This window comes from Leptodactylus fuscus, chromosome 8 (assembly GCF_031893055.1).
Source record: "Leptodactylus fuscus isolate aLepFus1 chromosome 8, aLepFus1.hap2, whole genome shotgun sequence".
In the NCBI taxonomy this organism is placed as follows: domain Eukaryota; kingdom Metazoa; phylum Chordata; class Amphibia; order Anura; family Leptodactylidae; genus Leptodactylus; species Leptodactylus fuscus.
In genome coordinates, this window is record NC_134272.1 from 37,848,404 (window position 1) to 37,875,608 (window position 27,205).

Below are 27,205 nucleotides of genomic sequence, written 5' to 3' on the forward strand. Positions count from 1 at the left end.
TCTCAAATAATAAATAAATAAATTAAATAAATAAATTTATTCTTCCCCAGGTCCAAAAATGACTGGTTTACCAACATATAAAAATATTTTTCCCATACTGCAAACACTGAAAAGGAAAAAAAAATCAAAATGGCCAAACGGGTTAAAATGAAAGAAACCTTGGACCACCAGAAGTTCAGTGAGCACTGTGTTTTGTGTGCACACAGGGTGAGGTGAGAGCAGGAAGGTTGGTGGTGCTGCTGACTCCTCAGCTTTCCCTGCTCTCACCTCCCTTTGTGTACATACAAAACACAGTACTCACTGAACGTCCGATGCTGCGAGGCGGATAAATAGCATATTAATAAAAGCGGGCTAATTCAAAAACGGCTGAGGGGATTAACAAATTAAAGGTATGTCTGGAATAGCCTTTCTAAAGGCTATGCAAATATATGCTTAGTTAAAAAAAGAGTTTTCCCAATGATAGAACCCCTTTAAATAAAGATATTAACCTACACTGTATGGCTAAAAGTATATTGACTTCCTTTCTGAGTTTTCAGTTTCGGTGTGGGAGCTACATCATTACAAACGGCACATACAATCAAGCATACAGCCATACAATCTCTATAGACCCACCCTGATAGCGTGTAGGTCAGTGACTAAACATGACACTGCTATAGGATGTCCCATTCCTACTAGTTCCTTCAGAAAATGTCTGCTGTACTAACCAACTGCTATGCCATCATTTGTTCTTAGAATTACCTACATCTTTTTGTAAATTTAGAGCCCTCCTGGAAAGCTGGAGTCGCTGTTTATATATACTTGATAGGGAGGGTGAATTTGATTAAAATTACCTCCTTGGCAAATGTACTTTATTATTTGTGAGCCCTGCTGTTCCCATTACTGGGAAGTATCATGCAGTTGTTACAAACCATCTCATGGATAGCACGCTCCACTCTCTACAAATGAAAAGCAGTCCGGGGAGTCCTGAATATGATGAAATGTATAAAACATCCCAAATTGCTCAGTTAGCCTTCTTCATCTCAACAGAAGACCCACCAATCCGGCTCACCGTAGACCTCCATTTCATACACCTAAACATTCCCATAGAATTTGGAATTCAGTAAAATATTTAGGGTAAAAAAATATGCAAATCTATTCTCCAGGATGTAATTAGGAGAACAGTGCCTCTGTATGCTGCCCTCTAGGGACAACCCCCTTAACATCATGCATGACTCAGTTAAAAAGCCTACTGACATGATGCGGAGTTTATTGCCAAATTAGTATTTCTATTCCAAAAGGAACAGATTCCCAGCTATGGACAGCGCTGTTTCGGTCTTTTGGACCTCCTCAGCATAGCGCAGGGATACTGATTTGGCAGAGTGAGAGACTATAGACCAGGGTCAGGGGATAATTATACACATTAGGGAGAGTGTGTGCCTACATAGGCGTACTGAGACTTACAAGTCATTCCTGCTCAGTTTTTATTTCCTCATTTACTCCTATTATTCATTACAAGAATCCCTAAGTTTCGCCTGTAAACAAGGCCCCCTCTGGCTTTCATTAATTGGACCTTCTCTCATTTTCAGGTCTTTCTTCCTTCACTTCCCTACAAAGGCTTTATAACTTTATTTGGAATAATACCACTACATACAACAAAGACACTTTGTCTCTGTCCTTCTTAGGAATAATAGCTCCCCCTTAAAGGGGTTGTCCCATCACAAGGATCCTATCTATACTGCTTGTTAATGTGGATGTAAGACTTTTCTTAAATACACTGCTTCAGTAAAACTGCTTTGTTTGTCCACTATCTTACTTTATTCATTTTTTTATGGCCACAGCCCTGACTTAGCTGCTCATGAGTCAAGTGATGTATCTGCTGCTGTCAGGGAGGAGGGGCTAAGTGCAGGGGAGCCAGCCTGTGTTTCTAGCTATTCCTGTGTCTACACCATGTGACCTAGGTCCTGCACTCAGATAGAGGAGAGGAGCTGCTTTCATTTTTTCTGTTCTCCCAGTTATCAGGCTAGCTAATTCAATTGTGTTCATTATGGCAGAGACAGGCAGTCTCTGTATGTAACACAGAATGGAGTTGCTGCTGCCTGTACTTCATAGCCCAATATGGGTGGGTGGAGCTACACATGAATTTGGGGGCGGAGCTAAATGGCAGGTTGCATGTGAAACCCCGCCCACCAAATGATGCAAGAAACCAGGAAGAAAGAAGATTTTACAGCAGTAAAGACTGCAGAGTATGTGAGGTGGGAATACCCCTTTAAACTTACAAATTTTGAATCCTTTTCCTTGACATGCCATGCTGACAAAGGACTCCTTTCACAAATCTATTCTAATTTTGTTAATTTGTCCTACTGTACTCCACTCTCCTACATTTCTAAATGGGAGGCAATCTTGGTCTCTACCCATGCTGACAAACAGTGGCCCCCGATTTTAGAGATGAAATGCAAGTGTAACTACAAATCCCTCTTGTGTTGGAAACCTTCTTTAGGCAGAGGTCCCATGTTGTGGAAAAACTGCTTTTTTGTTTTGCCTTTTTGAGCTAAATCTAGTAGTGACTACGGAAGGAATGGGAACTATCTAGGAAGCTATTTCCCTTCTGCTCAATCCACTCCTCACTTTGGCGTAAAAAAAAACCCAGCAAAATCTGCAACAAAAAAACTCTGTATTTTCACAACTTGGGACTTCAGCCTAAAAGTTCTATTTTGATGGTATCTTGTACCCATTAGGATAGACCATGCAGTAGCTATCTATACTAGAAATAATTATAGGGGATGCCTCTCCATGCTTCACATATGGTTGTTCCTCACCAAAGTAAAGAGGCTCTGACTAAGGGTTTGCCATCCATGGTCGGCACTATTAAATTAACACATTTGATTTTGTTCCCCCTAGAAACTTGGCAAATAATAGCCACTGCTTGGAAGATGCACACTTTATACTTTGTTGAGGTTAAGAGAAGGATAAACTGGTATATAATTAAAGGGGTTGTCCCATCTCAAGGATCCTATCTATACTGCTAGATTATGTAAATTGAAGCTTTTTTTCTAAATATTGCTCTAGAAATTCTGCATGTACCTGGGAGATAGAACAAGTGATGTCACTTACTCAGTACCGGCAGGACAATTCGTTCAGATAATTGCAGTTTGCTGATAAAGCAGAGTCTAACATGGAGTCTGTTCTGTACAAGAATATGCAGATTATCTGACCTGCAGAAGTGTTGTTTGTCCCGTTCAGCAGGAGGGAGGGAGAGAAATACAGGAAGTGAGAAGCAGACACTGCATGCAACCTGGCTGAAAGGCTGAGATGGGAGAACCCCTTTTAACAAGAAACTCTCATCCATCATATTAGACAAGCACTCAAAATTCCTACAGATTTGGTCCCCATGGATAAGGCTAGACATTTAAAAGAGCATTTTAACCTGGCCTCTTATGAAAGTCTTTGTTCTCTTAAGGCTTCTTCCAGCCTCCTGAAAGACATTGAGACAGCTGAAGCCTTTGATTGGGCATCAGTGGTCATGTGGGTCACAGAGTGTTGCACCCCTGTCATCCATGTGTTACAATCCCACATGACCTCAGAGACCTAACCACAAGCCTAAGCGGTCCACGTCGTTATTGAGGGGGCAGGAAGAGACCCGTGATGGAGCCTGGGGAGGTGAGAAACACTATTATGTTTACTCACCTCCCTTGGGCCTCCACTAAATATACTCCGGGGTTTGAAGACACCCTCGATTGTAATAATAGTAGTTCTGGTTCACATGTGTTCAGTCTGAAAAAACTGCAGGTAGAAGATCTGAATACTGCAATAATTGAACTGAAATAATGGACGTCCACAAAATTGCAATGGTTAACCGCATGGGTGGACAATTTAGTTTTTTTGTTTTTTTAGTTTTTGGGGGTTTTTTTTGGGGGTGGGGGGGTTAATCGCCCACCAGTGCCCTTGATGTATTATACTATTCCACTCGCCTTGAATCAGCTTCTGTTCCCCATTTAACCACAACCTGATGTTATTAGTGAGGTAGCGTTTGCCAACCTCACTGAGATGACAAGCCATGTCTCTAATGTCACAGCTTCAGATCCTGGCAAAACCCTTCAGTGCCCTAAAATTATACAATGTTTAATCTAAACCAGAGTTATTGTGCAATCAGTGGGTACCATATGTCTGCAGGCTATCATCCACGGCATTAAATAACAGGCTCAGATAGGGGAATTTTATTACTTTTTATCTCCTGCTCAGGCCTCATCATAAATCAAGGTCAGCCTGTGCTGGGCTGCTGGTGTAGATTACATAATATATTTTAGTAAACTGAAGTAAATGATTATAAATCTGGTGGGGATAGTCACCATGGCCCATGGTGGCACTACCCCTTTTGCATATCCTATGTGCCAGAAAACTGAAATAGGGTGCATGCACACTGAGTAACGCCGGGCGTGTATGAGAGCCGTACACGCCGGCATTACAGCAGACTGCCGAACACTTCCCATTCACTTCAATGGGAGCGCTCGTAACAGCGGCGTTTACGAGCGCTCCCATTGAAGTGAATGGGAAGTGTTCGGCAGCCCTGCTGTAACGCCGGCGTGTACGGCTCTCATACACGCCCGGCGTTCCGTAGTGTTCATGCACCCATACAATGCATAATAATTCTGTTCCACAGACTAGGACCCTCTAGTGTTTAAAGCATTTAGTACATAAATGTTATCTAACCACTCTAGATTTCCAGACTACCTTTGGAAGAGACATTAGTTCAGGATTTGTGCATCAGGAGCTACAATTAGTAGGGTTCAAATACAGACAGAAAGATACATTACAAGAAAAGTCATTTCACACAATGGGACTGAGGGCCCTGCTCGCAAGAGCTTACAATCTATGAGTTAGAGGGGGTGACACAAGAGGTAGCAGGGGTGGTATTGCTTATACAGTGGTCACACAATTTTGTAATAGAGGTTACTGTCATCACACAAACATAAAACTTTGAGCCGTCACCAGTCATGTCCTTTAACATGTGGATGGTGCTTGGACATATAGAGTTAGCCTGAAATGGCATCACATCGTGGGGTAATGTGGGATCTGGAACAGAGGAGAGTTAAATTTTGGAGATTCTAATGACTGTACAGAAGGGTTTACATTAAGAATTGTGATAGGCCTGTCTGAAAAGATGTGTCTTTAATTTGCGCTTGAAGCTGTAGAAATTGGGAGTTAATCTGATTGTCTGGGGTAGAGCATTCCAGAGAAGTGGTGCAGCTCGGGAGAAGTCTCGTATACGAGCATGGGAAGTTCTGATAATAGAGGATGTAAGTGTTAGGTCATTGAGTGAACAGAGAACACGGATTAGGCAGTGGACAGAGATGAGGGAGGAAATGTAGGGAGGTGCAGCATTATGGAGAGTCTTGTAGATGAGGGTGATAACTTTATATTTTATTCTATAATGAATAGGCAGCCAATGTAGTGACTGGCACAGACCAGAGGCATCGCTGTAGCGTCTAGCCTGATAGATGAGCCTGGCCACTGCATTCAGAATAGATTGTAGAGGGGAGAGATTAGTAAGGGGAAGACCGATTAGTAAGGAGTTAAAGTAGTCAAGGCGAGAATGAATCAGAGAGACAATAAGTGTCTTTAATGTATCTCTGGTAAGGAAAGGGCGTATTCTGAAGATGTTTTTGAGGTGGAGGTGACATGAGCGTGCAAGTGATTCAATATGGGGAGTGAAGGTAAGGTCTGCATCAAACATGATCGAGGCAGCGGGCATACTGCCTAGGAGTTATAGTAAGGCCAGAGACTGCAATGGATTTATCCGGGACAGATCTTTTAGATGGTGGAAACAGTAGTAGTTCAGTCTTAGGCTCTATTCACACAGAGTAACGCCAGGCGTCATTTGTGTGTAATTTGTGTGTCTTTTACGGCCGTCATAAAACGTTTACATAGAGTTCTATAGGAAAAGACGTCTGTAATTTACGGCCATCATTTACGGCCATCATTACAATGACGGCCGTAAATGACGGCCGTAAATTACGGACTTCTTTTCCTATAGATCTCTATGTAAACGTTTTATGACGGCCGTAAAAGACAGACAAATTACACACAAATGATGCCTGGCGTTACTCTGTGTGAATGGAGCCTTAGATAGATTTAGTTTCAGATAGAGCGAAGACATGATATTTGAGTCAGCAGAAAGACAGTCGCTGGTGTTCTGTATTAGTGCAGGGGTGATGTCATGGGAAGATGTGTATAATTGGGTGTCATCAGCATAAAGATGGTACCGGAAGCCAAATCTGGTGATGATATGTCCAATGGGGGCTGTGTAGAGAGAAGAGCAGGTGGCCTAGGACCGAGCCCTGAGGAACCCCAACAGCAAGGAAAAGAGTGGAAGAAACAGAGCCTGCAAATGATACACTGAAAGTGCGGTCTGAGAGATAAGAGGAGAACCAGGAGAGCGCAGTGTCGTTGAGGCCGACTGAGCAGAGCATAGTGAGGAGAAGTTGATGTTCAAACAGTGTCAAAAGCTGCAGAGAGATCCAGAAGAATAAGAAGAGAGAAGTCACCATTAGATTTAGCCATTAGGAGATCATTGGAGTCTTTTGTGAGGGCCGTTTCAGTAGAGTGCAGAGCGTGGAAACCAGATTGTAAGGGGTCAAGCAGAGAGATAGCGGATTAAGCGAGAATAGACCAGGCGTTCCAAGATTTCAGAGATGAAGGGGAGATTAGAGACTGGTCGATAGTTATCAGCACAGGACGGGTCCAGGGAGGGTTTTTTCAATAACGGGGTTATAACAGCATGCTTGAAAAGAGGATGGGAAAATTCCAGGAGAGAGAGAGAGGTTAAATATTTTAGTAAGGTAAGTCGTGACAGCAGGCAACAGAGATTGGAGAAGGTGTGAGGGGAAGGGGTCACTACTGCAGGTTGTAGGGCGAGATTAAGAAAGTAGCTGAGAGACTTCCTCTTCTGTAACAGGTTCAAAAGATGAGAATGGACAGTCTGAAGTGCGGTTGATGAGGGGATCATTGCTATGGTTGGTGTGGGAATCAATGCCACCGGGGGATTGGGCAGTTATTTCCTGATGGATCTTATCAATTTTATCATGGAAATAAGTGGCCAGGTAATCTGCACTAAGGTCTGTGAATGGCGTCTGCACTTTGGGTGTGAGTAAGGAGTGAAAAGTTTCAAAAAGCCTTTTAGGGTTGCTGGAGAGAAAAGAGATGAAGGAAGATCTATATGTTTTAAGCATCTTAACTGAACATTAGTGTGTGCCTGCGTCTAAGCCATTTTGCTGAGTGCTCACAAATTCCCAAATATGTGCTCCTAAATCTTGTAGAAGAATGGGGAATGTTACAACTACAAGAGATAGGCCCCAGATCTATACTAAAACCCATTGTGGACTGGAAGGCCCAATAAATTTATGTACTGTATTGGCTGATTTCCACAAACTAGTGTATGTGCAATAAACTTTTGCGTCCTTGAGGAACTTGTCATATACTTTATTGGGATACATTTTGTGGTTGTAAATGTGAACTTTCAAGACCCACTGTATAACCTTTCAGCGCGTGTTCATCTTTATGGTAGCCTTGGAGAGATAACTTTCAGCTAGTTGTGGCGCAGCTTGCTTTAAATATCCACAATGAGTTACTAGATTTTTCAGTTCTATATATTCAGTCTGCTTTCTGCACTTTCATGAAGTCCTCTTTAAAAGGACTCTATCAGCAAAATTATGCTGTTAGAGCCCTTTAAAAAGGCTATTCAGGCACTGCTAAAGTTATATTACACCCCCCCTTTTAAAATAAAACACTAAAAAAGAGTGTTAATCTTATCTATCGTGTACAGTGGGCGGGCATTCAGGGTCCAACATCATCTTCAGCCACGCCTCCTCTTCCAGTGATGTCCTCGGGTCCCGTCTACCTTCGGTGCTCGCAAACTATCTTTGATTTAAAAAAAATGGCGCGGGTGCATGCGCAGTAGTAGTAGCAGCATGATAGAGCCCCTGTAAAGGGATTCTTTCATAGGAAAAAGTGCTTTTGAGCTAAACATATGTCTGAATAGCCTTTAAAAAAAAGCTATTCTACTACTACCTTTACCTCTTCTGTTGTCCCTGCCATTTCTTTTTACACCGCTTTATTTCTTTATGCTAATTAACCTACTACAGCACCCTGGGCGTTCCACAAGGCCTCCAAGCACCCCCACGTCATACCTTTAATATTGCCCCTCTACTGCTTGTGCTCCATCTACCCTCTTCCTCCCCGTATACTCATTTTCCTCTGACTGTCCTCCTCCTCAGTTCTCGAGAGAACTACACCAAAATGGCCACTCGGAAATGCACAGTATCGCATATGAGCTTTGAACTGAGTGCTCAAAGTGCTCAAAAGCACTTTTTCCAATGATAGAATCCCTTTAATACAGACATTTAAGACGTCACTACTAATTTACATAAAGAAAAATTCTGGGAGGATATAGATCGTACTATTCTGGCTTTCTCCAGATACTGGGGAAAGGTGAGTATAAAAAGAAAAAATAGTAAAAGTAAAAATAAATTAAAATTATATATATATATATATATATATATATATATATATATATATATATATATATTATATATATATATATAATATATTTTTTAAACAACTCTCCAATTCACTAACACGATCAGGAGGGAATTTTTCAGTGCTGTAGACCCATTTTACATGGACACATATAACAATGCATCCATATCAAGGAAAATATATTATATCAAGTCCTCCATTAATGTTTTGGTCTCCCTAATCCTGATACTATTTGGTCTTACAATTACAGTGAAAATATCTGTACAAGGTTACTTTGCCCCTCGTTGCAGATCCTACATCGACAAGGAACACCGTAGTCTTTTATTCTACGGTATTAAAGTAATGATGTAAATGGCGCAAAGTGGAATTATTTAATACCATTATGTAACAGAGTGGAAAGGAGTATTGTCTGACATAGTGTTACATTACAAAGGTAAAACGGAATGCATTTGCATCTTTATTCTGTTATTCTAATTTTCCGCTACATAAAACCTAAATAATTAACATACCAGTTCTGTCTTCTATGACAAAAAAAAACCCAATAAATATTTGGCAAATAAAAAAGAAAGCAATGTCCAAATGTGGAATTCAAAACCTGACATTCTGCTATTTATATCTTATCTGCTATTATGTGACGTTTGTATTGTATTGTTTTAGAATAATTATTCTGCAGAATACAATGCTCATAGCAGAAGTGGAGACAGATACGGTATTAGTATTAGTTTACCCACCGCTCTGACTAACCAAGACTTTTAGAAAGAGATAAAAAATTGTAAAGTTTTGTGTTCTAAAGGATCACTTGATGCTGCTTGAAAAGGTTATCTGTTAATATGTGGGAAGAAGTTACTTTCCCCCATAGATGTTCTGACACATTGTAGATGAAAACCAGAAAACTCTGCCAGCTGTGAAAGGTAAAACTGCTGATAGAGCTGTCACTCTATCCGATACTGTGGGAGCATCCGAAATGAGCACCACTGTTGTCATGAGAACATTCTGGAGAAAGTGTAAGTGGTGATTATTCGAGGTATTTTAATTTTTTTACAAGTGGCAAAACTCCATAGATTTGTGACCATTGCACAAGTGAAGTATCCTTCCTATCCTATGCTACTAATATTATAAATGTGAAATGAATGAATGAAATGAAAGTGAATGAAATGAAAGTGAAATTTTAGTTTGTTCCTCAATTACGCAAAAACAGCTGAACGGATTTGAATTAAATTTGGCACATGGATAGATCGTAACCTCGATTAACATATAGGCTACTTTTTATCCCGGTAAATGACATGACTTTATGACTGTTATGAATTTTTGTTCACATACTATATTACAGTGCTCTTATCTCACCTTCTGAGAAAGCCAGGGCTCTTATCTCTCTGTGTAAACACACACTAACCCTCAATGTGTATATACATTTGCATATTATGTGATCTGCTCCAGTGCAGACAAAGTGACATGGGTAAACACCTTTAATCCAAATTGGCAGTTTGCCAATTTTCAACATGCCTGGAAAAAGAGAATCTAATTTGTCGCAAACACCGACAACTATGAAGGAAACCAGAAGTCAACAGAGTTCTCCTCAAGTGCAGCTGAGGAGGATCATCAACGCCAACCACACATGCATTATATGGCGTCGCAGCGAGCTGCTGCGATGCCGGAACAATCACGGACACAGCGCAATGAACACGTTCAGCGGCAGGCCAACTTGACAGCTGCACTAACGCTGGAGCAGACGGATCATCAAGACCAACAACATGCTCATTGTATGACATTCCAGTGAGGTGCTGAGATGCCAGAACAATCACAGGCACAGTGCAAGTAACAAGTTCAGCGGCAGGACAGCTTGAGAGCTGCCAAAACGCCAGAGCATGCGGATCATCAACGCCAACAACACACTCATTATATGGCATCCCAGCGACCTGCTGAGATGCCAGAAAAAATCACGGGCATAGCGCAAGGAACACGTTCAGCGGCAGGCCAGCTTGACAGCTGCAGAAACGCTGGAGCAGGTGGATCATCAACACCAACAACATGCTCATTATATGACGTCCCAGCGAGCTGCTGAGATACTGGAACAATCACAGGCACGGTGTGAAGAACAAGGTCAGCAGCAGGACAGCTTGCGAGCTGCCAAAATGCAGGAGCAGGCAAACCATCGACGCCAGCAATTTGCTGAATATAGGCAGATCATCAACAGCAACAACCCTTAGGCTGCATTCACACGGAGTAAACGCTGGCGTTTTTTGTGTGTTTTTTGCACATAGCGCCGCGTTTACGCCGCGTAGCGTCGCGTTAACGCCGCGTATACGCCGCGTTAACGCCGCGCTATTTAGCGGTGGCGTTGCCCGGCGTTAACGCGGCGTTAACGCGACGCTACGCGGCGTAAACGCGGCGCTATGTGCAAAAAACACACAAAAAACGCCAGCGTTTACTCCGTGTGAATGCAGCCTTAGACAGTCAGGGGCAGAAGCTAGTGCTTAATAAAAAGGATTGAAAGGGTTTTCCTAGAGATAAGTAAATGACACAGCATTAGTCTTTCCCCTCAGCACTGCTGCCAATTAGTACGGCAGATTAGCAATGAGGTTGTATCATTGATGTGCCCATACAGTACATCAGCAGAATCCTAGGATCTTAAGAAAAATTGGCAGGAGACCACTGGTGCTTATAGGGAGTTTGCCATCTCCCACAAGCTTATTTGACTTTAAAGAATATACCTTTGTTATCCTTTATGTATCTCACTTGCAGGAAAACAGCTTTGAAGTCTTATGAAGCTGAAACAATTGGCACACCGGGGCCGGTCTTGAGATCCCTGGAGCACTGCTCTTGCCGCTCAAACCCCTACCATCTGCTGCCTATGCCACTCTATGCAGTGAAAGTCGACCCTCTTACTGTTATAACATGACCCAGCCTCCTTAAGCAGCAGAGAAGTGCTCCCAGGGCTGAAGGCATTTGCATAAGACTTCAAAGTAGTTTTTTTCCAAAGCTCTAAAAGTGTCATACATAACAAAGGTATGTTGTATATCACTGTAATGTGCTCTATAATGCAATGATGGCTGTCACATATTATTAGGGGAGATGATGGACTGCCTTTAACGGGATTCTATCATTAAAATTACATTTTTTCTTGATCACAAGAAGGAATAGCCTTAAGAAGGGCTATTCTTCTCCTACCTTTAGATGTCTTCTCCGTGCCGCCGTTCCGTAGAAATCCTGTTTTTTGTCTGTATACAAATGAGTTCTCTCGCAGCAGTATGGGTGGTCCCCAGTGCTCAAACAGCACTAGGGGCGTCCCCAATGCTGCAAGAGAAATCTCCAGGGCCTCCTCCTTCTTCTTCAGAAATGGCCTCTCTGCGTGTCTTCTTCCGGAGCTGGGTTCAAAGTTCTAGGCCTCGGGCAGAGCAGACTGCGCATACCCGCAGCCACAAGAAAAATGGCCGCTTACACACTGTCTTTTTTCAGAACACAGTTTAGTAGCAACTGCTATTGCGGTTTTGTCCCATTCATATAGATAGCAGTCACTTGCTACAGCAGTGACTCATCTTCTCCAATGTTTGGCTAAGAAGTCATTTTCTGAGTGTTAAGGGAGGGGGGGGGGGCGCTATAAATTAGGATCATATCTCTATGTGATTTCCACTTCTGTTTTTGGCACTCAGTAATGCAAAACACTGACATGTGAATAGGGCCTTATACTGACCCCAGTAAGCACACTGGTGATTGTCATTGAATTACCAAACACCACTTGTGCATCTGTAATCAACAGCAAAGTTACCAAAAGCAAAGAGAAAAAATTTACAGAATTCAGACAAGTTGTTTTATGTGTTTACATATGTCTTTTTTTGGCAGCTGTTACAGCAGAAGAAGTTTCACTTGCAATGACAGAAGGGGAAGAAATAACAGCTCCAACTGCAATCTTGAGTACAGAAAATGGTTCTCCAGGGTCCACAACAGAAAATACTTGTGCAGAAGTGTCTACTGAGTCTGAGAATGACTTGCTAAACTTCAGCATGGAAGAAACCAAGTGAGTTCTTAATTATAATTTCCATTTAATGATGAATTTGAGTCAAAAGTCAAGGGCTCTATTAACTGCGGGCCGCTACTTCGAGCCTTAGCTTAAAGCAGAGTTTATCCCAGGCCTATCCCATCTCTTCAACCTTTCTCTAAACAGCCATATTATCAGACTTTATAATACCTAGAAAGACTGAACTATTAAACTTCCAGAGATGTCACCATAACAGTCATATGACATATAAATATGCAGCTACATCTGCTCCTTATCCTCGCTATGTTTTTATCAGTATATGATATAGCTAGAAGTTCCGTCTGTATTATACTAGAGCCGTACACCTGTACATCTAGTGAAAGCAGGATACAGCTCTCAGCACAGAGTCATGGGAAAGAATAAAGAGATGCAGGGGTTTGCATAAAGGATGCTACATTTGTTAAAGAAGTATTTCATTTATTAATGGCACAAATACTGCCAGAAAATCAAAGGTTGTACGGAGGTTTAGTTACACTTTAACCCCTTCTCACTCTGTAACATAAAAGTACATTTCTCTAGGTAGCTAATTAGCTCTCAGATAACTTCTATTGGGCTTTGTGAGGCATAAAGAGCGGGTGTTAATTGCGTTAGTTGCAATTCACTACTACTACTTTTACTGCGTCTTATTAGTGGATTTCCTCTCCATTGCTTACATCTGTATTCACCTCCTCTCTGCCCTATCTTCTGTGTGCTCCACCTCATCACTGTACCCCAGCTGTAACAAACACATTTTCGCTGAGCCCCATCTGTGCTCACCACCTCTTAATCTGTGCCCCATCTGCTTTGTGGTTTGTTTTTTGTTTTTTTTAACTATATTAATAAAAAAAAAAATCTAAAAGTAAACGGTTTTAGAGGAAGGGTTAAAGGGGTTGGCCACTTTCAGACCAATATTTACAAACAAATGTACAATAAACAGATAAACAAGGCGCTTTTTTTTTCAGCATGGAAAATTCTGCTGGTGGAAAAAAAAAGCTAGAGGAACCCATTGAAATCAATGCGAGGCTTTTTTTTTCAGCGCTGAAAATTCAGCGCTAAATAAAGCACCATTTTCCTCCATGTGTATGGACCCTAAAGCATCTGCCAACTCCTGGACAGTCTGTGGTGCAACGTGACGATGGATTGAGTGAGACATGATGTCCCAGATATGCTCAATCGGATTGAGGTCTGGGGAATGAGCAGGCCAGTCCATAGCTTCAATGCCTTCATCTTGCAGGAACTGCTGACACAGTTGCATCGTAAATACTTAAAAACAACATATATTCGAGTATAAGCCGAGTTTTTCAGTACAGTTTTTGTGCTGAAAAAGTGCGCCTCTGCTTATACTCGCGTCAATACGGTAACTGAAAATGCCACATGACTGGTCCGCGGTGAAAGACATCTGTGGGAGGCCACTGGATCAGCGGACCGCCCTAAGATGTTTCCAGAGCATCTTCTCTGCCTTGGAAACATCTTAAGGCGGCCCTGGAGACAGCGCTGCCTCACCAACCACCTATTGGCAGCAGCGCTGTTCCAGCGGCCTCCCACAGATGTCTTTTACTGCGGACCAGTTCAATTACCACTCGAGTCAATACGGTAATTGACTTGACCATATTGACTCAGCTGCAGCGGGCCTCCGATCCAGTCCCGGCCCCCTCTCCTGGCTAAATTACACGCTGGGTGATGTGGCCATGTTAGCTCAGGCCCGCACCCAGCGTGTCGATGACTTCTTAGTGTCAGTTCACATGTGAACCGTCCGTGCGGGTTTTGACACAGAGAGAGCCGCGGCGAGCCGCGTCTCTATCTGGTCAAAACCCCCCTGCCGCGACCATCGCGGCTTTCCCCTCTTATGTTGGCTCAAATGATTGAGCCGACATAGGAGGGTGCTGCTGCTAGGCGGAAGCTGCGGTCCAGCGCGCCGCGGCTTCTGCCTGAAGATAGGACATGTCGCTTCTTTTCTCCGCTAGCAGCAGCCCGCCGCTAGCGGAAAAAAGAAGCGGTCTGCATAGACCACCATTGTAAAGGGGCAGATTTTGAAGCGAAATCCGCTGTCAAAATCCACCCCTTTGCCCACGTGTGAATGAGCCCTTACTGTGTCTCAGCACAGGCGGTGGCATTACGCCCCCTATGCTCAGACGCAGAAGCAGCCGCGGGAGAAGATGAGCAGGGGGGGGGGGGGGGGGCTTCTTTTCAGACCCCTGAGTATAATAATCGGAGCCCCAGGGGAGGCGAGAGAAAATAATAAACAGTTCTATTAATCCTAGCTGGCTTCAGGCCCATATGGTAATATCCCAGACGTCACGTGGTCTGGGATATTACCATATAGGCCCAAAGCCTGTGGTAGTAGTAATAGCCTGTTACTGCTAGCACAGGCTTTGGGCCTGTATGGCAACAGGCTGCTCCTGCTACCATAAGGCTTTGGGCCTGTATGATAATGCCCCAGGCGTCTTTTTGATGCTCCATTAGTTGTTTTTTTTTGTTTGTTTTTTTTTACTTTCTGCATAAAAGCAATTTTAGGGTGCATGCACGTTACGTATATTGAAGCTTATTCTTAACGTAAAACACGTTCAGAATCAGCGGCGTATAAAGCAGCTCCATTCATTTCTATGGGAGCTGGCATACGAGCGCTCCCCATAGAAATGAATGGGCTGCTTCTTTCACTCCTAGCAGTCCCATTGAAGTGAATGGGAAGCGCTGTGTGTATGGCTCGGCATGAGCAGAGCTTGCTGTACACGCCGGCACTTCCCATTCACTTCAATGGGACTGCTCGGAGTGAAAGAAGCAGCCCATTCATTTCTATGGGGAGCGCTCGTATGCCGGCTCCCATAGAAATGAATGGAGCTGCTTTATACGCCGCTGATTCTGAACGTGTTTTACGTTAAGAATAAGCTCAGTATACGTAGTGTGCATGCACCCTTAATGGGTAAAATTTCATTTGCTGCGTTTTTTTATTTAATACGTTTTTTGAAACTTTTTCTTTTAATTTTTATTTTAATTTTTCTTTCTTTTTTTTAATTTTAATTTTTCTTTAATTTTCTTTTAGTAGTGCAGATCAGACTCCAATACCCTATACTTCAATGTGTTATACCTGCCATTATTAGACTGAAAGCCTTAGGCTGATTCTATTAAGCTTCTGTAGAGGGAACACATTGCCACCAATTAATTGCATTGCAGGGGTTCACTAGGGGTGACAGTACAGTTGCTGAACATCTTAGATTCCTCAATGGCTAAAAACTGTAGAATCTAAAAGGTTAGTGCTACCAATTGTTTCCTTCTCCCCGCTCACTCCTGGCTTCTGGGTTTGTACATATGGTAGGGATTGAGGGGGATGCTGGCACATTTACTGCCTTTTTTGATTCTATTACAGAAAAGTTTGGCAATTAGAAGGTTAAAAAGCAGCATGGAGCAGGGAAACCGTGATAATATCCTCATCAACCTTCAGCTATGTATTTGACAGCAGTGTGCTACATATGTTTCTTCTCTTGGAGAGCGAGAAGACATCTGATCTTATCCATCCGGTGATTTCATTTACTGTCTGTCACCTAATAGAAATATGGAATATAGAAACTAAAGGAATGAAGTTCATCCTTACAATACTAGTGTTCTAAATGGTGTAGAAAATGTGTGCGCGCTTCCTAGATTGCTGATACATTTTCTGATCCTCTGTATAAAATCATTTTTTGGGATGATTATTATATAATTGACTGCAGCCCGAGTGTATTATGTGCAGAAAGAAGTTTTAGTCAGCAGGCCATGTGCATTTCCTAACTGATACACTGAAAGTCTTAAACCAGCGGGGTTGGCTTCAGTACCTTCGACCCACCATGTGGTATGATGGAATCTGTAGGCGAGGTGGGAAGCTGTTAAGAATCTGTGCACTGTCCTCGCACAGAAGGGGTTTGTACCATTATGGTTCATTCTGCAACTTTATATCAGTAAACTAATAGCATCCATTATGCTTCTCAGCAGTGCAGGATGCTTATAAAAATTTAATACTGCTGTATTGCATCCTTCTCACTAGCTGTTCAGCAGTACTGAATGCGTGTGAAGAGAGAAAATTGGAATTCAAGGTCGCCTTCAATGTATTTTGCTTGTTTTATTAGTTTTGATTATGGTTTATGGACATTTGAAAAGTAAAAGCGCTATCATTTTCTATAATTTTATAAATGATAAAACTGTGTTCAGAATCAACTTTCATGTTTCCAATTTCCTCTCCACTGACTGGTAGTAATAGTATTGCTTCCTTTTTTCTTTTTTTTTTTTTTTTTTAAGCAAAATTCGTGAGCAACTGGGCATGAAACCACTTCCAAGGGACAAGTTCTCATCATTCCCATCACCAGTGGAGCTCTGTGGTAACAAAAAGAGAAAGGTATTATTTGTTTTATTTTACTTCTGCAGTGTTTTACAAACCTTGCCATCACTCACTGTCCCAGGTAGGGCTCACAATCTAAATTCCTTATCTGTATGCTTAAGTAAGGTATTATGTTCTACATGTATGTTTCCATCAGACTCATACGCATTGAATGCAGCAGTAATTCACATCTGTGACCACTACTCAATTCAAAACCCTCTTTACCATGACAATGCAGTGAGGAAGAACTGGTGACTTGGAACCCCCATTCTAATGAACAGTGGAGGTCCCACTTTGCATAGTTAAGAATAATTTCTGGGACAGCTCCTTTAACCCCTTCCCGCCGATGGCATTTTTTGATTTTCGTTTTTCGTTTTTGACTCCCCTCCTTCTAAACCCCATAACTTTTTTATTTCTCCGCTCCCAGAGTCATATGAGGTCTTAATTTTTGCGGGACAATTTTTTCTTCATGATGCCACCATTAATTATTCTATATAATGTACTGGGAAGCAGGAAAAAAATTCAGAATGGGGTGGATTTGAAGAAAAAATGCATTTCTGCGACTTTCTTACGGGCTTTGGTTTTACGGCGTTCACTGTGCAGCCAAAATGACATGTCCCCTGTATTCTGTGTTTCGGTACGGTTCCAGGGATACCAAATTTATATGGTTTTATTTACATTTTGACCCCTAAAAAAAATTCCAAAACTGTGTTAAAAAATTTTTTTTCTAAAAGTCGCCATATTCCGACGGCCGTAACTTTTTCATACATAGGTGTACGGGGATGCATAGGGCGTCTTTTTTTGCGGGGCCGGGTGTACTTTTTAGTTCTACCATTTTCGGGAAATGTTATTGCTTTGATCACTTTTTATTCAAATTTTTATCAGAATTAAAACAGTGAAAAAACGGCGGTTTGGCACTTTTGACTATTTTTCCTGCTACGGCGTTTACCGAACAGGAAAAATATTTTTATAGATTTGTAGAGCGGGCGATTTCGGACGCGGGGATACCTAACATGTATGTGTTTCACAGTTTTTAACTACTTTTATATTTGTTCTAGGGAAAGGGGGGTGATTTGAACTTTTAATACTTTTTATATTTTTTTTATATTTTTTTTAATTTTTTTTTTATTTTTTTTTTGCATTTATTAGACCCCCTAGGGGTGTTGAACCCCAGGGGGTCTGATCACTAATGCAATGCATTACAATGCTAATGCATTGCAAAAAATCATCATCTCTTTTGCAGGCTGTATACACCAGCCTGCAAAAGAGAGAATTTGCAGACCGGCTGGGAGCCTTTAACAAGGCTCTCGGCTGTCATGGCAACGGGGGGTCGGCCCTGGAGCATGCTCCAGGAGCCGGCGATCCCTGCCAAAATGGCGGCGCCCATGCGCCGCCGGGAAGATGGCGCCTCCGGCGCCTTTGACAGCAGCGCCGGAGGGGTTAATGCCTCCGATCGGTCCGGGGACCGATCGGAGGCATTAGAGCCGGTTGTCTACTGCTTAAAGCAGTAGACACCCGGCGGCTATGACGGCCGCCCAGCTCCCGGGCGGTCGCCATAGTTACAGACCCGACACGCGCCGTACTATTACGGCGCATGTCGGGAAGGGGTTAAAGCTGTTTATCAGGAACTAAAAATAACTTAAAAGGGTTATTTACTTTCTAATACTGATGGACCAACATTAGGATAGGTCATAAATATTAGATCTGCAATGGTCTGTCCCTGAGACCCCTCTTCCCTCCAGATCTGATCAGACAGTGTAGTCCGTCACACATCTAATATTGATGTCCTGTCCTAAGGATAGGCTATCAATATTAAAAAAAATATATATATAAAAATAAACCTTTAAAGGGATCCTATCATTAGAATCCCTTTTTTTCTAACTAACACGTAGGAATAGCCTTAAGAAAGGCTATTCTTCTCCTACCTTTAGATGTCTTCTCCGCTTCGCCATTCAGTAGTATTCCATTTTCCGTCTTTATGTAAATGAGTTCTCTCGCAGCACTAGGGGTGGGCCCCAGCGCTCAAACAGCACTGTGGGCGTCCCCAATGCTGCAAGAGAACTCTCCAGCGCCGCCTCCATCTTCTTCAGGAACCGGCCTCTACGCGTCATCTTCCGGCCTGGCTTTCAATCTTCTACGCATGCACAGTGAGCTCTTGTAGTAAGCGGCCACAAAAAATTGGCTGCGCGCTGGTGCAGTCGGCTCTCATAGTTGGTTAACCACATGTTGACCACTCATTGAGGTCTAACTCTGCATTGACATATTGTTCTACTAGTGAGTTTGGACAGATGTAGCAAAGTTTAAGTTCACACTCATGTAGCATGGCATACTATATTAAAGGGGTTGTCCGGTATATATTAAAAATGATTCACTAAACTCCCTCCCCCTGCCTAACCTCTAATTGACTTGATAAAAAAAAAACTATATATATCTGGGGCAGTCATGTGTCTGCCCCAGGCATATTTTCTGATGATCTGGTGACGTTCCGCTTCCAGAAACGACGCAAAACCAATACTCTCCCCCACCATCCCACCCGCATCATACTTGCCTATCTTCATTCTTCTGGGACGAATTGTTACTTCCTCTGCTTCTGCCGGCGCCTGAGCAATAAAGCTTTAATGTACACTCACCGGCAGAAGTGAAGAAGTCCTCAGAAGAAGATGCTGGCGTGACCGAAGAAACTGATTTCCAGGACACAGAAGATAGGTAAGTATGATAGGGATGTAGGTGGGCTGAGTTAGTTAGGTAGATATATAGCGCTAATAGTCCAAGGGCTAGCTAGAGAAACAGGGAAGGGGTGTGAGAGGTGGTTTATGGGAGTTGTAGGCTAAGACAGCAGGAAGCTAGGGAAGCATGTAAATAAATGTAGAGGATGCCAGGAGCTCCCAGAGAAAGCCAGAAATCACTTAGAAACTTTTAAAAAATAAAGGTATACCTTTAGAAGTGTTTTAATAGCATAGCTGTGCCAGCCATACCATTTTAACAATGTAGTATGTGTTCAACCTGTTAGCTAATGATTTGGCTGTATCTGTACAGATGGAAGAAGTGTTAAGATATCCTACTAATATTATAAATGTGAAAGTTTGTGTGTTTGGATGTTTGTAAGTTTGGATGTTTGTTACTCAATCACGCTAAAACGCCTGGACGGATTTGCGTGCAATTTTCCACAAACATAGTTTTCCCTTGGGATTGAGTCACAGGCTACTTTTGGTGCCACTAAACAACATGGCTTCCTAGCAGGAGACTCACAAAAGCAGGACTCCTAGCCCCAGCTATAGACTCACACACACTGCCTGGCATTTCCTGCCTCAACCTGCCTGCACACTCCTTACTGTCACCTCAGGAGTAGCCCTCACTGTACTCACTCACATTTACATATAGCTTTCCACTATATAACAGATCACATTGTCTGTATCACTACATACACAATACAACACATCACATTGTCTGTATCACTGCATATACAACACATCACATTGTCTGTATCACTACATACACGATACAACACATCACATCACATTGTCTGTAACACTACATACACAATAGAACACATTGTCTGTATCACTACATACACAATACAACACATCACATTGTCTGTATCACTACATACACAATACAACACATCACATTGTCTGTATCACTACATACACAATACAACACATCACATTGTCTGTATCACTGCATATACAATACAACACATCACATTGTCTGTATCACTACATACACGATACAACACATCACATTGTCTGTATCACTACATACACAATACAACACATCACATTGTCTGTATCACTACATACACAATACAACACATCACATTGTCTGTATCACTACATACACAATACAACACATCACATTGTCTGTATCACTACATACACAATATAACACATCACATTGTCTGTATCACTACATACACAATACAACACATCACATTGTCTGTATCACTACATACACAATATAACACATCACATTGTCTGTATCACTACATACACAATACAACACATCACATTGTCTGTATCACTACATACACAATACAACACATCACATTGTCTGTATCACTACATACACAATACAACACATCACATTGTCTGTATCACTACATACACAATATAACACATCACATTGTCTGTATCACTACATACACAATATAACACATCACATTGTCTGTATCACTACATACACAATACAACACATCACATTGTCTGTATCACTACATACACAATACAACACATCACATTGTCTGTATAACTACATACACAATACAACACATCACATTGTCTGTATCACTACATACACAATACAACACATCACATTGTCTGTATCACTACATACACAATACAACACATCACATCACATTTGCTAGCCCACCAAACTTTTTAAAGCACTTTTACAGTTTCACACGTCTGTGTCCGTCCAATTCTCAAATCACCGCAGACGAAGTCGCGGGTAAAAGCTAGCCTCCCATAAACAGAGATTCTGCTTTATGAATAAACTTGAAGCCATAGGGAAGATCCTCAATAGTCAGTGATGGCAAAGCATCTTGTAGTCCTGTGAAAATAGCTTAGCATTCAGTGTTGCATAATTCACAGAATAAATACATTTTACATCTTCCTGGTACATAAATTTTTTTTTTTTTTGCTTATTCTTTTTAAATATACAATACTGTCATTACATTAAGTGCTTCTTATCGTCAATGCAAATTCTGGACTTTTTGTAAAATTGTGGATGTATATTTTATGTTTCTTTTAGAAATATCTTCATTACATGACTCATTCGATCTTTTAAAGGGTTGTTCAGCTGAGGAAATAATTTGAGAACATGCTAATAAATGGTTAAGAAATCCAATACTAATGGCTCCTCCACTGCTCCCGTTTCAACTGTCTGGGACCTCCTCTGGCTTTTGCTTCCTTACCCCTCTTGACACATGAAAAGCCATTCTGCCAATTCGTGACTTAGATGGGTCAAAGCTGCTGCCAAAGACTGGCTGAGTGGCCATTTCCTGGAGAGGGGCGAGAATTGAGCAAAACAGGAGCAGTGAGGTGGCTATTTTTTAAAGTTTCTATTCCAGAAAACCCCTTTAAGAAAAATATTTGTACCCTTTTTGTCATTGCTTTAGAACAACGTCCTGAATGCGGTGTTGCTGCTTCTGAAGGATCTGGACACTGAAAGTTTGGAGATAGTTCAAAGCACTGCAGAGAATCGGATTCACCAGCTACAGAGGAAAGCACTCCAGCAATAGAGATGAAAGCATGGAGGAGGCAGGTGCATGCTGGGAACTTTAACATTCCAATTGCATACTGCAATCTAGTCAACAATCAGTCTTTGCATACATCATGATGAATGCTTCACTCTGAGATGAGCAAAATTAGCTTTGCTTAGCACTTCTTAAGGAAAATCAGAGATTGCACCGTAAACTAGGATTACGCACCGCACCGTGTAAGTGCAAATCATTTTGCTATTTGTGTCCATTAAACATTTCATAAATGATAGGAAAATGTATGCAGTAAGAGATCTATGGTTGTGGAAGATAACTGATGTATATTTTTAGACACCGATGTTTCAAGTTGAAAAAGAATTTATTAAAGGCTATATCTCTAGGCTCATTGCTTATTCATCAACACCACATTGATGTACAGAGTGATAAAAGCTATTCCCTGTGTAAGAAAGTTTATCCACACTTGAAATATTTAGATATACTTGCAAAATAAGCCAAATTCTTATCGCTAAAGCAGCATCGGGAATGATGACTAAACGTCTGTTTTGTTTTCTCTTGTTTTTTGTTTAGTTTTTACCTTGAATAGAAAATGTATTCTGCTTTTGAAACTCTTACAAAAGCTGATAAATATATCATAAATCTGCACAGTAATTGGTTGCTAAGGATAACAAAGATCATTTTTATTTCAGACATTTTAACAAATTAGCCAAATGCGTTTATAAAAGAAGTAAATGGGCTTCTAAAGGAGTTCCCACCTAACCACAGACTCCGATGAGCTACATTTCAGAGATAAGGACCCACTTTCAAATTGCTTCATAGAAGCATGCCATAGTTGAGGTTATGGAAAATAACTAGTGCATGAGAGGTTAAACTTGATGCAAACGTGAAAAAAATGAAGGTATTTACGTCTGTATTACCCCATTTTAGCAAGAGTGTAATAAGTGATAAGATAAGATAGATACGATAAGATAATCCTTTAATAGTCCCACCATTGGGAAATTCAGTGTGTACAATAATAATACAATAGTATACAATAATAATACAAAAGCTCCATGGTAGAGGCATTACAGTGACAGGTAAAAAGATAAAAGTAAAAAATAGTAGAAGGGATATCATAACTGAAGGATCTTTCACTTCTCTGTATGGAGTGATCTTCACTTAGCTCGGTGTTGGTTGTACAGCTTAACCGCAGTGAGGAGGAAAGACTTCCGATAGCGCTCCTTTTCTTGGGGTGAAGCAGTCGGTCACTGACAGTACTAGTCAGCGCTTTCACAGTCTCATGCATGGGAGTCATTCTCCAGCATGGAGCTCACCACGGACAGTAACCTTCTGTCACCCATCACCTGCACTGGGCCCAGGGGGGCTCCCCAGGACAGAACTGGCCCTTCTAATCAGCTTGTCGAGCCTATTCCTATCCCTGGCTGGAATGCTTCTCCCCCAGCAGGCCACTCTGAAGAAGATGGCTGATGCCACTACAGAGTTGAAAAAGTGATCTGTAATGTTAGAGTCTGCTGCTTTCTTGTTAATAGAGCAGATTCCCTTTGTCTGTCCAGATCGATCCTCAGCGTAGGAATTTCTGAGTTTCCTGACTTCATTGCCTATTGCTTTAAGCCTTAATAATTAATAATTTTGGCCAGAGATGGGTTACAACAGGCTGGATTGTAAGGTTGGAGAGATGCCTTTGCTCCTGGAATACGTGGGAGTTGAAATGATCGTGCTCTCTCCCTGCCTAATGCTGCTGTGACTTCTACTGAGCACTCCTGACCTTTCCTCTCTTCTCCCTTATATGAAGCTTGTTTCACCAATGACTGTACATCATTAACTTCTCAATCATTCATGACCTTTAAAGAAGCGAAAACATTTTCCACCCCTGCACCTCTCACCTATTATCTTCCACAGTCCAGGCTTTTTATGTATAATGTATATAAGTTTTCATATCCCTGCAGTTCAGTTTCTTTTCTCTGATCAGATGCCATCTTGGTTTTTAGATCTTTCTTTTTCTATGCTCTTTTGATCCCATAATGCCTCAGGATTTTGTGTTGACCTCAATCATTATAGGAGCCTGCCTGGTCAACAGCAGTTTGTGGATTTCTCTTTCTCTGTCAATCCTGTTATGCCCTGACACAGTATGCAGATCGCCGTCATTATGGGAGCCCTAGCATTAGTAGTGGTGACACACTAGCAGCTTGTGCCCTTCTCTATAACCTATGTAGAATAGATCATCATACAGTTGCAGAATACAGACAGATATATTATTCTCAGTAGGCCAAAATCAGCTCATATGACTAGAGATGAGCGAACACTAAAATGTTCGAGGTTCGAAATTCGATTCGAACAGCCGCTCAATGTTCGTGTGTTCGAACGGGTTTCGAACCCCATTATAGTCTATGGGGAACAGATACTCGTTAAGGGGGAAACCCAAATCCGTGTCTGGAGGGTCACCAAGTCCACTATGACACCCCAGGAAATGATGCCAACACCTCTGGAATGACACTGGGACAGCAGGGGAAGCATGTCTGGGGGCATCTAACACACCAAAGACCCTCTATTACCCCAACATCACAGCCTAACAACTACACACTTTACACACTCAATACCACCTCTCTGACAGTAGGAAAACACCTTGAAACATGTGTATTTGGCACTTGCAGTGAGGAGAGCTTGTCACCAGCAGTGAATTTGGCCCTTGTAGTAAGTTGAGGTTGGCACCAACATTTGTTTTGAAAATCAGGGTGGATTGAGCCTCTAACCAGCAGAGTTTGGGCAAATTCATGGTGGAGGGAGCCTCTAAAAACCCCAGTTTGGACCAATTCATGGTGGAGGGAGACTCTAAAAACCCCAGTTTGGACCAATTCATGGTGGAGGGAGCCTCTAACCAGCCCAGTTTGGGCAAATTCATGGTGGAGGGAGCCTCTAACCAGCCCAGTTTGGACCAATTAATGGTGGAGGGAGCCTCTAACCAGCCCAGTTTGGACCAATTAATGGTGGAGGGAGCCTCTAACCACCCCAGTTTGGACCAATTCATGGTGGAGGGAGCCTCTAACCAGCCCAGTTTGGACCAATTCATGGTGGAGGGAGCCTCTAAAAAACCCAGTTTGGACCAATTAATGGTGGAGGGAGCCTCTAAACAGCCCAGTTTGGGCAAATTCATGGTGGAGGGAGCCTCTAACCACCCCAGTTTGGACCAATTCATGGTGGAGGGAGCCTCTAAACAGCCAAGTTTGGACCAATTCATGGTGAAGGGAGCCTCTAAAAACCCGTTTGGACCAATTCATGGTGGAGGGAGCCTCTAAAAACCCCAGTTTGGACCAATTCATGGTGGAGGGAGCCTCTAACCAGCCCAGTTTGGACCAATTCATGGTGGAGGGAGCCTCTAAACAGCCCAGTTTGGGCAAATTCATGGTGGAGGGAGCCTCTAAAAAACCCAGTTTGGACCAATTCATGGTGGAGGGAGCCTCTAATTAGCCCAGTTTGGACCAATTAATTGTGGAGGGAGCCTCTAACCAGCCCAGTTTGGACCAATTAATGGTGGAGGGAGCCTCTAACCACCCCAGTTTGGACCAATTCATGGTGGAGGGAGCCTCTAAACAGCCAAGTTTGGACCAATTCATGGTGAAGGGAGCCTCTAAAAACCCGTTTGGACCAATTCATGGTGGAGGGAGCCTCTAAAAACCCCAGTTTGGACCAATTCATGGTGGAGGGAGCCTCTAACCAGCCCAGTTTGGGCAAATTCATGGTGGAGGGAGCCTCTAACCAGCCCAGTTTGGACCAATTAATGGTGGAGGGAGCCTCTAACCAGCCCAGTTTGGACCAATTAATGGTGGAGGGAGCCTCTAACCACCCCAGTTTGGACCAATTCATGGTGGAGGGAGCCTCTAACCAGCCCAGTTTGGACCAATTCACGGTGGAGGGAGCCTCTAAAAAACCCAGTTTGGACCAATTCATGGTGGAGGGAGCCTCTAAACAGCCCAGTTTGGGCAAATTCATGGTGGAGGGAGCCTCTAACCACCCCAGTTTGGACCAATTCATGGTGGAGGGAGCCTCTAAACAGCCAAGTTTGGACCAATTCATGGTGGAGGGAGCCTCTAACCAGCCCAGTTTGGGCAAATTCATGGTGGAGGGAGCCTCTAAACAGCCCAGTTTGGGCAAATTCATGGTGGAGGGAGCCTCTAACCAGCCCAGTTTGGACCAATTAATGGTGGAGGGAGCCTCTAAACAGCCAAGTTTTGGGAAATTCATGGTGGAGGGAGCCTCTAACCAGCCCAGTTTGGGCAAATTCATGGTGGAGGGAGCCTCTAAACAGCCCAGTTTGGGCAAATTCATGGTGGAGGGAGCCTCTAACCAGCCCAGTTTGGACCAATTAATGGTGGAGGGAGCCTCTAAACAGCCAAGTTTTGGGAAATTCATGGTGGAGGGAGCCTCTAACCAGCCCAGTTTGGACCAATTCATGGTGGAGGGAGCCTCTAACCAGCCCAGTTTGGACCAATTCATGGTGGAGGGAGCCTCTAAACAGCCCAGTTTGGGCAAATTCATGGTGGAGGGAGCCTCTAAAAAACCCAGTTTGGACCAATTCATGGTGGAGGGAGCCTCTAATTAGCCCAGTTTGGACCAATTAATTGTGGAGGGAGCCTCTAACCAGCCCAGTTTGGACCAATTAATGGTGGAGGGAGCCTCTAACCTGCCCAGTTTGGACCAATTAATGGTGGAGGGAGCCTCTAACCACCCCAGTTTGGACCAATTCATGGTGGAGGGAGCCTCTAACCAGCCCAGTTTGGACCAATTCATGGTGGAGGGAGCCTCTAACCAGCCCAGTTTGGACCAATTCATGGTGGAGGGAGCCTCTAAAAAACCCAGTTTGGACCAATTCATGGTGGAGGGAGCCTCTAAACAGCCCAGTTTGGGCAAATTCATGGTGGAAGGAGCCTCTAACCAGCAGAGTTGTGGGAAAGCAGGGTGGAGGGAGCCTCTAACCAGCAGAGTTGGTGGAAATCAGGGTGGAGGGAGCCTCTAACCAGCAGAGTTGGGGGAAATCATGTTGGAGGGAGCCTAGTATTAGCAGAATTGTGCAACGCTTATGGTGGATGAGTATGAGGATGCGGAGGAATTGGAGAGGTTG

General features: G+C 42.7%; 1 protein-coding gene across 2 annotated transcripts in view; it reads left to right on the forward strand.

Annotated features, from left to right (window-relative positions):
• CFAP410 (cilia and flagella associated protein 410) overlaps positions 1-24,369 on the forward strand; it is a 51,425-nt gene extending 27,056 nt beyond the window's left edge. For both annotated transcript variants that reach the window (XM_075284857.1, XM_075284858.1), the window contains 3 exons: positions 12,352-12,526; positions 16,796-16,892; positions 21,991-24,369. In XM_075284857.1, coding sequence (XP_075140958.1) covers positions 12,352-12,526; positions 16,796-16,892; positions 21,991-22,113 — 395 coding nt within the window. In that variant the 3' untranslated portion in view covers positions 22,114-24,369. The remainder of the gene's footprint in view (positions 1-12,351; positions 12,527-16,795; positions 16,893-21,990) is intronic.
• The last annotated feature ends 2,836 nt before the right edge of the window (positions 24,370-27,205 follow it).